The sequence below is a fragment of the Phyllostomus discolor genome, chromosome 5, assembly GCF_004126475.2.
Source record: "Phyllostomus discolor isolate MPI-MPIP mPhyDis1 chromosome 5, mPhyDis1.pri.v3, whole genome shotgun sequence".
Classification (NCBI taxonomy): domain Eukaryota; kingdom Metazoa; phylum Chordata; class Mammalia; order Chiroptera; family Phyllostomidae; genus Phyllostomus; species Phyllostomus discolor.
This window is the reverse complement of record NC_040907.2, coordinates 65,497,386-65,509,800: the sequence shown is the minus strand read 5'-3', so window position 1 is coordinate 65,509,800 and position 12,415 is coordinate 65,497,386. Positions and strand designations below refer to the sequence as shown.

The following is a 12,415-nucleotide window of genomic DNA, read 5'->3' as shown; positions in this document are numbered from 1 at the left end:
TATGTTGACTTATGAATAACACTGCAGTGAACATAGGGGTACATATATTCTTTTGAATTAGTGTTTTGGGTTTCTTTACGTATATACACAGAAGTAGAATTGCTGGGTCATGAGGCAGTTTCATTTAAAAAATATATATATATTATTGATTATGCTATTACAATTGTCCTGATTTTCCCCTCTTTGCCCAACTCCACCTTTCTCCCACTTCCTCAGGCAATCCCCCCTCCATTGTTCATGTCCATGGGTCATGCATGTAAGTTCTTTGGCTACTCCATTTCCTATACTGTACTTTACATCCCCATGGCTATTCTGTAACTACCTGTTTGTACTTCTTAACCCCCTCACCTCTTCACCCATTCTCCCCCTGCCACCTCCCATCTGGCAACCATCTGGTAACTAACTTCTTTTCTCTTGATGCTTTTAAGAATCTCTCTTTATCTTTAACAATTGGCATTTTAATTATGATGTGTCTTGGAGTGGGTCTCTTTGCATCCATCTTGTCTGGGACTCTCTGTGCCTCCTGGACTTGCATGCCTATTTCCTTCACCACATTAGGGAAATTTTCTTTCATTATTCTTTCAGATTGATTTCCAATATCTTGCTCTTTCTTTTCTCCTTGTGGCACCCCATGAGGTGAATGTTGGACGACTTAAAGTTGTCACAGAGGTTGTTTAGATTACCCTCATATTTTTTTTGGATTCTTGTTTCTTCTTGTTGTTCTGAATGGTTGTTTTTTCTTCCTCATGTTCAAAACCATTGATTTAATTCTTGGCTTTAACCAGACTACTGTTGTTTCCCTGTAAATTGTTCTTTATTTCATTTAGCATGTCTTTCTTTTCTGACTGGGTCTTTATGCTACTGAGGTCCTCACTATGTTCCTTGAGCATACTTATAACCAGTGGTTTGAACTCTGCATCTGATAGATCGCTTATCTCCACATCATTTAGCTCTTTTTCTGGAGTTTTGATCTGTTCTTTCACTTGGGCCATGTTTCTTTGTTTCCTCGTTTTGACAGCCTCCCTGTGTTTGTTTCTATGTATTGGGCACAGCTACTTTGACTCCGTGTCTTGGTAGTGTGGGCTAATGTAGTAGGTGTCTTGTGGGGTCCAGTGGCATGCTTCCCCTATCACCTAAGCTGGGTACTCCAGGTGTGTCCTTCTTGTGAGCTGAGTATAGCCTCCACTTGTACTGAGCCTTGGTTCCTGTTGGCAGATCAATGGGTCGGATTTACCCAGGCCAGTCAGCTGTAATCATTGGCTGTGACCAGTCACCACAAACCTCTGCTCTCTGTGGAGGATCAGCTGTGCAGGGGCAGTGTGGTGGTGCTCTGACATGGTCTGTAGCTGTCCACTGGGTGTGCTGGTCCTGGGGTTTCCAGGATGGTACAGGTCAAGTTCAGCCCCCACCTGTGTTTTGCCTGGGGCACACTGCCTGAGCTATAAAGCAATCTGAAATGGCTGCTACTTGTGCTGGGTTTAGAGATTCCCAGGTGAAGCTAAGCCGTGACTCTGATTTAGAGGCCACTAGGGCTCAGTGAAGCCAGCTGTTGCTTGCTTGATAGGATTTAGGAGCCAAGACCAGCCATTCTTATGGAAAAGTAGCTTGGGTTGGGCCTGTAAATTGGGTGGGGTGGAGTCTCCTTGGATATCCAAGGTGGGTCACACAATGTTAGTCAGGTTGATGGAGCCTACTAGCTCTCTGGTACGTAAGGGTCAGCAAAGGGACAATGGCCTCTGCTCACCTTGGTGCCAGACACTTCAGTCTCTCCCTATATGCCACTGGTGCCCTTCAAGCTACCATCCTGGTGCTGGAGCTCAGCGGCAGCCAGTCTGAGTAGGTAAATCCATGTGTGCATTTCCTAATAGAGGAACTCTTTAGGACTGTAGCAGCTTCCTCCACCCACTAAATCCCTGCTTATTTTTGCAGCCAGAAGTTGTGGGGACTTATCTTCCTGGAACTCAAATCCTGGTCTGAGGGGCCTGGTATTGGTCTGGGACTCCTTGCTCCTGGGATATCCCTCCTAAATTTTTATCCCATTTTTATGTGATGTGGGGTCAGCCCATTTTGTGTCAGCACCCCTCTTACCAGTCTGGATGGATGTGGTTTCTTCAATTCCAAAGTTGTCAGACTTTCATTCTACTGGAGTTTGTAGTTGTCAGACTTCCATTCAACTAGATTTCTGATGTTCCTGAGTGATGGTGGTTCTATATTTTAGTTGAATTTTGATGTCACTGTGTGAAGAGGTGAGCCATGTCTGCTTACATTACCATATTGACCAGAAGCTCTGAGAATTTATTTTTAGAGTAATGAATTGGTTAAAAATATAAATTAAGACTTAGCTATAAGAATGTCCATCTCAGACAACATTTTTTAAAAGGGTGCAAAATTGGAAAGATTCTACATTTCTTTATATAAATTCTGTTACATTCATATATGATGCATGTATATATCCATTCACATGTCAATGTTAATGATAGAATGTTGAATTCAAATAGCTTGTATGTCATGGAATCAACAAAATACAACTACCCCCAATATGGATGAATCTCACATACATATCTGAGTAAATGCAGTCAGTTACAAAAATATGTCGTATATGATTGTATTCGTATAGAGTACCTAAATAGCTAAAACAATCTATTCTGTGAGAAGTCAATATAATGTTTATCTTTTGCGGAGATAGTGACTGAAAGAGAGCAGAAAGGGGATATCTGGGAGGCTGGTAATGTGTTTGTCCTGATAATGGTTCTGATTACGTGAATATATTGGTGAAAACATCTAGCACATGACAGAGCCAAGGTTTCCCTGTGCTATGCTCTAGGGAGGGACAGGAAAAGATATAAATAAGGTGTTAAATAATATAAATACTTTAAATAACTCTCCTTGGCCTGATTTTATGTTCTCATACTAGAGAAAATACATAAAATAACCAGTTTATTATCCCTTATCTCTTCATTCAACAGTCAATAATTGAGAATTTACTATGTAGCAGGACGAGTTTTAGTTCATAAAGTGAGAAAACCAGCAGGTCACTGCTGTCACGGAACTTATATTCCACAGGGAAAATAAACAACAAACATCCTAACTGTCCATTAAAAATTAAAACATATCAGGTAGTGTTAAAAGCTATAAGAGAATTTTGTAAAGAAAGATATGGTGAGAGTGAGTTGCTGCTTAAGGCTGGGTTGACAGGGATAGCTGAAGTGATATTTAAACAGATCTGAAAAAGAGTCAGCCATGAAAAATCAGGTAGAGGAGACAGAAATGTCAAATAAAAAGAAAATGACTTCTGGCTTTGAAAGCAGGCAGCTGGGTGGGTCAGTGTTGCTGTTTGTGTAGGAGAGCAGGAAGAGTGGCAGGCTGACAGAGCAGGGCAGGGAGGGGCTGCATTTCTCAAGTGGGAAATAAGTTTTTAGCTGCTTTTGATGAGTAAAGCCTGATAGTTTTGAAACTGATTTGAAGGATAAAAGTAAAGCCTGTGCAGGTGTAAACAGGGCCATAGAGGAAAATGGGATTGGAGAAGTATGCTAGGCAGAAGTAAATTCATATAAAATTTGAATCAACCTAAATAGAGGCTGAAGGCTAATTGGGAGTTTAATTAAGAGGACATGTTAAGCCAAACTTTGTTATTGCAATAAAAATGAGGATATAGTTCAAGATGCTTTTTCCTCACTAGATGGGATAACTCAGCATTCTTATCAAGAGGTATATTATTATATTCCTGTGATTTAAACTCATAAAGTAAGGTTGTTACTGGTACTTTTTTGGTGGTCCTTTTGTCAGCTCTGGGGTTGATACCTTAGGACTGATACTCTGGGGAAGACACAATTCATGCTTTCATTTAACAAATATTCACTGAGCAATATGATAGGCATTGGTAATATGATGGTAGGAGATTGTCTCCTGCCCTCAGGAAGCTCACTATCTGGGGGGAGATAAGTAGAATAAGTTGTCAATTGAAATGCAGAAGTTTGTGTTACCCCAGAGGTAAGAATGAGGTGATGTTGTTAGTATAGGTAGCTGGATATTAATAAAGGAAGGGAGCAAAGGGGGTCAGACATTATTAAACATAATAAACTTGGGGCCTGAATTAGATAGTAAGCTTGCTTCACTAGAAAGTTACAGCTTCGCACATTTCCCAGGGCATCCTCCATCCTTAGGACCTAATTACCCAAGGCAGGCAGGAAGGATCATTCCAGGGAGGAATAAAAACAGCAGGGGACACTCCTCTGCTGGGCACATGCCAAGTGGAAGTCAAGACAGTGCCGGGGGAGGTAATTTTACTTTCAGGCATGAGCAGTAGGAACTAAGATGGCAACTACAGAAGCCTGTCCATCTAGCCTGGGAAAAGGATTGGATTGGATAAGGGACACAGAACCCCAGAAGGTCAGGGAAATAGATTGGTTAGGGGTGACTATGTCAGAAGCCCATGAAAGATTGGGAAGTTGACTGGTTAGCTTGAAATGACACTTGCTTCTTCCCAATCCCAAGATAATACAACCCAAACTTAACAAAGCTCTCTTCTGTCTTTCTCTGTCTTACACACGCTTACCACACTCCTCCCATTTGCTTCTGTGTTTTCTCTCCATAGCAGCCATGTGGCCCTGGAGCCCAGGTCCGACTACCTTGGGCACATAGCCAGCCAGAGTATAGCTGGGAGCACAGACAGCTACCTGCATGAGGACAGAGACATAGACAGAGGCCCTATTTCTCAGACTGATGAAGACAGGTCTGAACTTTTTCCATGGTGGGGTGGATGGAGATGGAATAGTGGGAACCCGTGGGCAGTCCTTTGATTTTGCTTCTACAATGAGTCTTACCATATAACCTCAACCTCCCACATGTTAGTCTCCCAAAATGCATTCCCTGTTACCCTCTTAAAGCACCCCTTTTCCACCAGCAGCATAGTGCAAGGAATTTAATCCCGTCAGAGGGGGACTGGGAGAGTTAAGAAATACTTCCCAGGGAAGTGACACCTCTTCTAAGAGCTGAAGGATGAGCATGAATCATCCATGTGACTGCAGGATTTGACAGTGGAGGGGGTGGTGGCAAGAGGCTTTCCTGGAAATGAAAATCACCTCACAGCCTAAGAACGAGTGATCCTGTGTCATAGTGAGAGAGGCTGGCTTAGTGGGCATGAGATCTATGCATTTGTACAGAACCCCATGCTTAGAGGGTCCCTATAGTTGGATTAATACTTGGCTGTTGCCATCTTGAAATTCTTATTAATTTTGAACATGGAGTGTCATTTCAACACTGACTATAGCAATGATAATCATTCAGTTATTTTTCTGAATCTTACTAATTCACTATTAACTACTAGATGCAGTCCTGGAAATGGGTCTAAACCAATGCCTGACCTGGAGGGGAGAGCCCATTACTGAGACCCACCTGAGCATTGCAGTAAAGTATCTGGGAGGGTAATTATAACCAGGCTGGTAGGCTTTAGTAGAGCTGGGGTTGAGGGTGGGGTGGTAAGGACACGAGGAAAATCTAGCTGTTGTGAATTATTTCTATTGCCAACACCCAATTTCAGGCATTTATTTCCTTCTCAGTAAAAGGCCAGGTGTCCTACACTTACCCCTTTTCTTCATGTTCCCCATGTTCACCTGTCACTAAAGGAATTCATGTGCAAATAGACCTTCTACAGCACTGTGTCCAAATGCCCTACTGCACAGCTTGTTTTCCAAAGATTGCTATGAGAATACTCAACCACACCAGTAGTTGGCGGTCTCCTACTTATTTCCTCTTCCCTTGCTTCTTTACTGCTTCCAACTTCAAACACAGGGCCCTTTTTGTCAATCCTGCTAATCATACAAAATTAATTATGTCAGGTCAAAAAGTCTGTTCTATGTTTAGGTGGTAAAAGTGCCTTATGTTTAGGTGGTAAAAGGACTTGGTTTATATGGCTTTCATTTTGATTTACTTCCAAACCTTTAAATAATTCCTGCTAAGGTTATAATAGATAAGGAAGCAAATGATGGATGCTGATCTTGTGCCTCTCAGGTTCCTCAGGGATTTGAATTATGGTGGTGAAACTCTCTGTGCAAAGTGAGATGACCACTAATTGGAAGAGCAGGTAACCATATGCTGGTAATCTTGGACTCCTAAGTCCACCCACTGCATGAATCAAAATTCTCTGGGCGCCATGCTCTGTGTTTCATTTTGTTTGCATCTTTAGGGTCTCTGTAGGCCTGGCCCTGGCTGACCATGTGAACCTGCTCTTCCCAACCTACTTTCTCTCTTTAATTGATCTCATTCATAACTATGGTTGTGACTTGTAGACTATGACTCAGTGATAATTAAATATTTTTAAAATTTTAGTTTTCTTTTTTATCTGACATATATGTGATTATACTGAACTGGAGTAAGAGAGATAGGTTTGACAGGTGGTAGCTGATTTTTTTGCTAGTAGTTCCATGTCAATGAATTGCAGTGAACTTGACCTTGTTTATATTACACATAGTAGTGCATAACTGGAAACTTTGGATGAATACAGTAACATTAAATTACACCTAAAACTTCTAAGACCAAATTCATTTTTATTCAAGTAGAGTTTATTTGCTTTCTTACACTTGTATTTGACTATTCACGTAGATAATTTTTAACATTTTTATGAAATTTGAAGTACTACTGTAGACACCTGTTCTACCAGATAATACACAACCTGATATTAATGTAAAAGGTTTTTATTCATCACTTTTTCTGATGAACAAAACAATGAGTAAATAAACTGATTAAACTTTAGTACTGACTTACAATTTTTCAAATACCCTGGATGTTTGTACTTACAGTATCCCCTCTAGAACTCCTACAATTATTTGTATGACTTCATGATCACACAAGGATAAATTTAAAAATTCAGAAATATTCTTCACTTCTGCTGTTGATGTGTTCTAGAAACTTGTTCTAGGTCTGCTTGAATTTTTTTTCTTGTTTAAGATACAAATGGTGACACTTAAAATAATACTAACAATTACTACAGACCCAACCACTAACAACACCAAAGAAGAAATGTTAATTCCAGAATTAGGATGATTTCCATCGGGGCCTGGATTTGGAGGAATGTCATCAGGGTTTGCCTGAGGAATAAACAAAGCTACTTGTGCAATGTTGGATACTTTTGATGTCAAATTGCTTTTATCCACACTTTGAATGGCAATGAATATGTGGGTTGCATTTTCTTCTGAGATATTTCCTGGTTTAAATGCAAAGTTTTCCTGGGAGTTGGCCTCATTTGGTGACAGCTCAGTAGTGTTTACTTGCAGGGCATCATCAAAATTGTCTCTTAGTTCCAGGATATTTCCACTTATTCTTATGATATACTGTTGAACTGAGAAAAAAACATGCAAATGAAGTTTAGAAACTAGAGCGCACCATGTTAAATTCCTTTTTTATTCACTTTCCTCAAAATATTGTTTAGTGAGGCCAAGTCTGTACTCATATCCAAAGGCTTACTAATGTTTCAATATAAGCAGAATTATCATTTTAAACTTTGCCATTGCTACCTTCTTTGTTTGAAAGTGAGGCCAGTTAAATGTGTCATATTTGATTGATTGAAGAATATGCTATTATAAAATTAATAGATGACTGAATTATCAATCCAAAATTGTTCTCCTCCCATCCACCCTTTTACCGCTGCTTTTGCATGAACATCTTCCACTTAGTCAACGCCACATAACACTTCATCCTTACCTTTTCCAACATCTAAATCATCTCCTGGTGCTGTCCATGTCAGCCTGATCACAGCCCCATCAAGTGTGGCCTCCAGGTCTGTGATTTGACTTGGTGGGTATATGTCAGGCAAAGGAGTTGCTGGAACATCTGAAAGCACAAATGCACCTCCAGATGCTGTTCTGGCGAAACTCTCCAAGTTTGTCTGAGTATCCTCATCAATTTCAGGTCTTGGTGGATTCTTTTCAATTTCCCCTGCATTAAAAGTTTCCTTCATTACAACGAGCACAACCTATTAGTATTTTCAAATTAATTCTCATCCCACTTGTCCTCTGCTTTTATATATGTGTGTATAGTATATATATACTACATATAATATATAGTATATGGCATGTATTATATATATATTAAATATAGTATATATAATATATACAAAGAATGAGGCAAAAGTAAGTTTACAGTTTTATGTGAAACAAATTTATTCTTGTAGTATTTATTAATTATTATATTATTTCCCATATGAAGAACTGTAACCCTACTTTAGCCCCTCCATATATATATTTATGTAACATTTTACTAAGTTTGGTAACAAAGTTATAAGCATCCCTTTGGTGGGAGAATTTGTTTTCTTTAGCATCCTGACTAGGATATTGTGGAATATAAATGGATAAGGACCAGGCTTCCCTGAATGGGAACAATGTTATACAATTCAATATATGCTTTTTTTTTTTAAAAGGAGTTTCTTTATTTCTCAACTTCTCTTTAAGCTGGGAATAAGCCTGGGGAAATTACTACCCACTCGCTTCTAAACACATGTGCCAGATTCTTCCTTCCTTCCTGTTGCAAGTGCTAAGGAAGAAATACTTCAGGTTATATTCCAAATGTCAACAGAAAACCCCTAAAAGTCACAAGATAAGAGAAAAGACAAGGGAAAATTAACAAGAATTGCATTGTTAATCATTATCGCCACTTTGCTCAACATGTATTTTCTTTTGACTTAGTAAATATATTCAAAATAAATGTTTACCCATTTATGTATTTTTCATGTAATCTGAAGGATAAATTCTGCCACTGGTATATGCTTAGGTACATAACAAATTAGCCTATCTTCTTTACCCTTAGTTGGAAATCTGGCATGCCATTATTGCCATAGGTAAGGAGCTCCAAAAGAATACAATGGCTGACATTTATTGAATGCTTACCGGATAACAGACATTGTACCACAGCATAGGTTAATTTGAAGGCAAATCCCAGTATGACAGACCTTCATTCTGGAAGTGGGTAAAGCTATATACTTTCAGTTGTAAAATGTTTGAAGTCTTAATCATATCAACTCACGATATTCCAGCCAGCACTGGGTTTCAGAGATCATGAGTTACTCACCATCCACTACCCAGCCTGGTATATATGCGGCTCTGTTTGGCGGATGCCTTAAGTTTCGTGTGACGGCGTTTGCTCCTCCATGAGCCCGTACCTTTAAGCTATATCTGCCATTTACTGAATAAGCTGTAAAATATCTGGAGTAGACGCCATCATTCTTGAAAGTATCAGCACCTTGTTATAGAAATTAAGGAGTAAATTATTAGTGTAAAGAAAGAGACATGTATTCATTTTTAGAGTCAAACACACAGCCTTTGTAAGCCTATTGCCTAGATTGGGCTCCCCATTTTGTGATTGACCCCTTGGGGAATATTTCCATTACGCTCTATCAACCAGTATATTGTTAAATTGATATCCTTGAGTTATGATCTATAGATTTACATATAACACATGCATAATATTATATATTATTTTGTAATATACATACTATACAAATATACACACTGATACTGATGTGTGCATAATAAATACCTTCACTTTATCAATGTATATGCAGATTATTGTAGTACTCTTAGGGTTTCTCAGTCAAGTGGTTGGTTTGCAGCTCTTACTTTATCTAAACACAATTATGCCATCTCTGTTCAAATCAGAAGGCTCTCCACTAGAGAGAAAGTATATTAGCATAAGACTTAATTCCCACTATAATCACCTATAAATTACTAATTTTGACATAATCTTCTACTACTCCTTTTTTTTAATCCTCGCTTCTTGCTCTTTGATCCATGAACTTCCTGGTTCCTGATAGTGGAAAGACCCATCTTTTATTAGAATAAACTATTGGAGGAATTTAGGAGAACTGTATGTATCACAAGTATATTTCCTGGTATTACAAATACTGAATTTATTCGTTAAATTGCAAACACAGTCCTCAGGGCATTTAACATTCTAAGACAGAGGTTCTTAAAAAGAGGTCCTTGGACCCACAGCATCTGCATCTCTCTGGATTGTATTAGAAATGCAAATTTGTTAGACTTTCTAGAAAAAGGCCCAGCATGATGTGTTATAACAAACCCCCAGGTGGTTCCTTTGTTAGCTGAAGTTTAAAAGCCCTGCTTCAACTCATTGACAATGACCAATATATCCTTAGGTAAAGGCATTCCAAATTAGCTGAGTAACCACCTGGTAAAACCTTGAGAAATCACAAGATACCTGTAAGTTTTAAGCAGCATGGAAGGGGTGGGGGAAAGGGAGGAATTAGAGGAGAGTTGAGGAAAATACTGTCATATCAGATGAAGTCACTGAGGTGAACCAAAGAATAATTTTACCTTCTAAGTTTTCCAAAGGGCCAACTCTTGTTGATGGTAGGATTATTAATTGACTGAATTAATTACGTTGTGCATGACACTGATAGAAATTCTGTGATAATTTAGATGTCTATCAGACTGGTTTTTCCCTTACTCACTGACCTCTCAAAAGATGGTTCAGTTGCCAGAATAAGCCAGAGTCTATGAAAAAGGTCTTCAAACACCACTCATCCATAGAGACCATGGAGACAGCATGGCCAGTGCTGTGTCTTGTTTCTTGCCAGTCATACCTGGCAGGAAAGGGTATCTGATGCCCTTGTGGTGTCCCCTCTTCCTTTGTGGCAGTTCTCCCTGCCCTTGGGCCTCAGTTTCCAGGATTATATTTGCAGTTTTGGAATTACTCTTGCCTGTCCTTCCTTCTTTGCTGGCGACCCAGGTTCTACCACTTAACCACTTATGGCTGCTGAGCTTCACTCTCTCTGGCCAGACTTGATGATGTGCCCCTAAGAAACACTTGTTCAGAATTCTTGATGCTGTCCTCAGCTGCTTGAATGAGACCTTTCTATTTGGTGATAGACATTGATAGTCTCGATGACAAACAATAATGCTGACAAATAACATTTATTGAGTGTTATTATGTATAAGACATTTGCTAATCACTTTGTAGGTTTTACCCAGATAGAATTTCCTGCTGGTACCTTCTGTTTGTCCATAATCTGCATCATTTCTCTTGGTGTCTCTCACTCCCCCACACTGCCACTGGACCCATAGCATATCCTGAGTTATAAAAATGTAAGCTTATTCTTTAAAAAAACCTTGTAAGTTACCTGCACCATTATCCAAAAGTTCTAAAACTTCTGTTTTTCCACTATTTGATTCGATGAATGCTGTCACATTGGCTCCAAGAATGGGTATATTCCCTTGTAGAATTTCCGCATAAACAATCATTGGGCTGGGGAAGCTGTTTGAGTCTTTATTCATTTTAGCATTCACTGTGATTGGAGGCACAGAAGAATTTGCTGCCCGAGAATTAACTGTTATAGTTAATGTTTCTGGGTTTGTTTTGGCTTGGATGCTGTAAGTCCAAACACCCACCTAAAAATTCAATGGAAATATAGTAAGTATCCAAGATCAAACTATTTTCTGCATTTCTATAAATCAACTCTAAAATAAATCTTATAAATATGTTGCAGAATAAACAGGGTTTTGAGATTTTTTTTTTGAGGTAAAAAGATGAGAGTTGAGGTGATATGGACAGGGCATCCTGGCTATTGTCAGGCATGGTGTCCAAACTTTGTGAAATCTTAGCTGAAGAAAGTAAGTTTTAGAAAGTTTGCCTTGGTTTTGCCCTTACTGTTTTACCTCAAATTTCACAGATTCTACCATCTCGTAGTGCTAATAAGGAATGACTATTTGCCTACCAAGTTTCACAGACTCCCTGCATTGCCTCCTCAAGGTTATTATTAGTCTACCTACAGTTTTCCCTTGTATTCCTTACTCTTAATGTATAAGTTCTTTCCTCCTTTTCCTGCCCCCATAATTTTCAGGACCATATCAGCATAGAAAATACATTATATTTTACCTTAATTTTAAAGATGACACAAGTATTGGTACTCATATTTATGATATTAAACAATGTATTTTAAGTTATGAAACAGATTTGTGTGGGAATCAAAAAGCTCATTGCTTACCTTTGCAGTTCCTGGAATACTGAGATAGGCCATTTTGGAGCCTTGCTCCACTGTGAAATTTCCCATTGATGTTCCAGTGGGATCCCAGAGAGAAATAATGGGATACTGTCCTTTCCACGTGATGAGGAAAAATGTGTCCTTTCCCACAGTGCTATCAATTATTACAGTTCCATTCATCCAAATATCATTGCTGAGTGTTAATCCCTTACTTTCAAGCTGTATAAATATATATTTAAAAATTAATGAGTAGAAAGAAGAGTAATTTATTCTTTATTCTTTTTAAAACATAGTTTTTAATTTCTGGCCTGGTGTGAGAACAAGCTTATATAGGCCATACCTCCTTAGGCTTGTGATCTGTCTGAAAGCTGACTGGGCTATGACAGTTGTTAGGTAGAAGGTATGGAAACATAGGGTCTGAGGAAA

At 38.9% G+C, this 12,415-nt stretch overlaps 1 protein-coding gene across 1 annotated transcript in view; it reads right to left on the bottom strand.

Moving 5' to 3' along the window:
* Positions 1 to 6,542: 6,542 nt before the first annotated feature.
* LOC114497386 (calcium-activated chloride channel regulator 4-like) overlaps positions 6,543 to 12,415 on the bottom strand; it is a 35,034-nt gene continuing 29,161 nt past the window's right edge. Inside the window, exons 10-14 of the mRNA XM_028513109.2 lie at positions 11,993 to 12,208; positions 11,129 to 11,396; positions 9,061 to 9,231; positions 7,699 to 7,932; positions 6,543 to 7,336 (exon numbers count right to left, since the gene is read on the bottom strand). Coding sequence (XP_028368910.1) covers positions 6,900 to 7,336; positions 7,699 to 7,932; positions 9,061 to 9,231; positions 11,129 to 11,396; positions 11,993 to 12,208 — 1,326 coding nt within the window. The 3' untranslated portion in view covers positions 6,543 to 6,899. The remainder of the gene's footprint in view (positions 7,337 to 7,698; positions 7,933 to 9,060; positions 9,232 to 11,128; positions 11,397 to 11,992; positions 12,209 to 12,415) is intronic.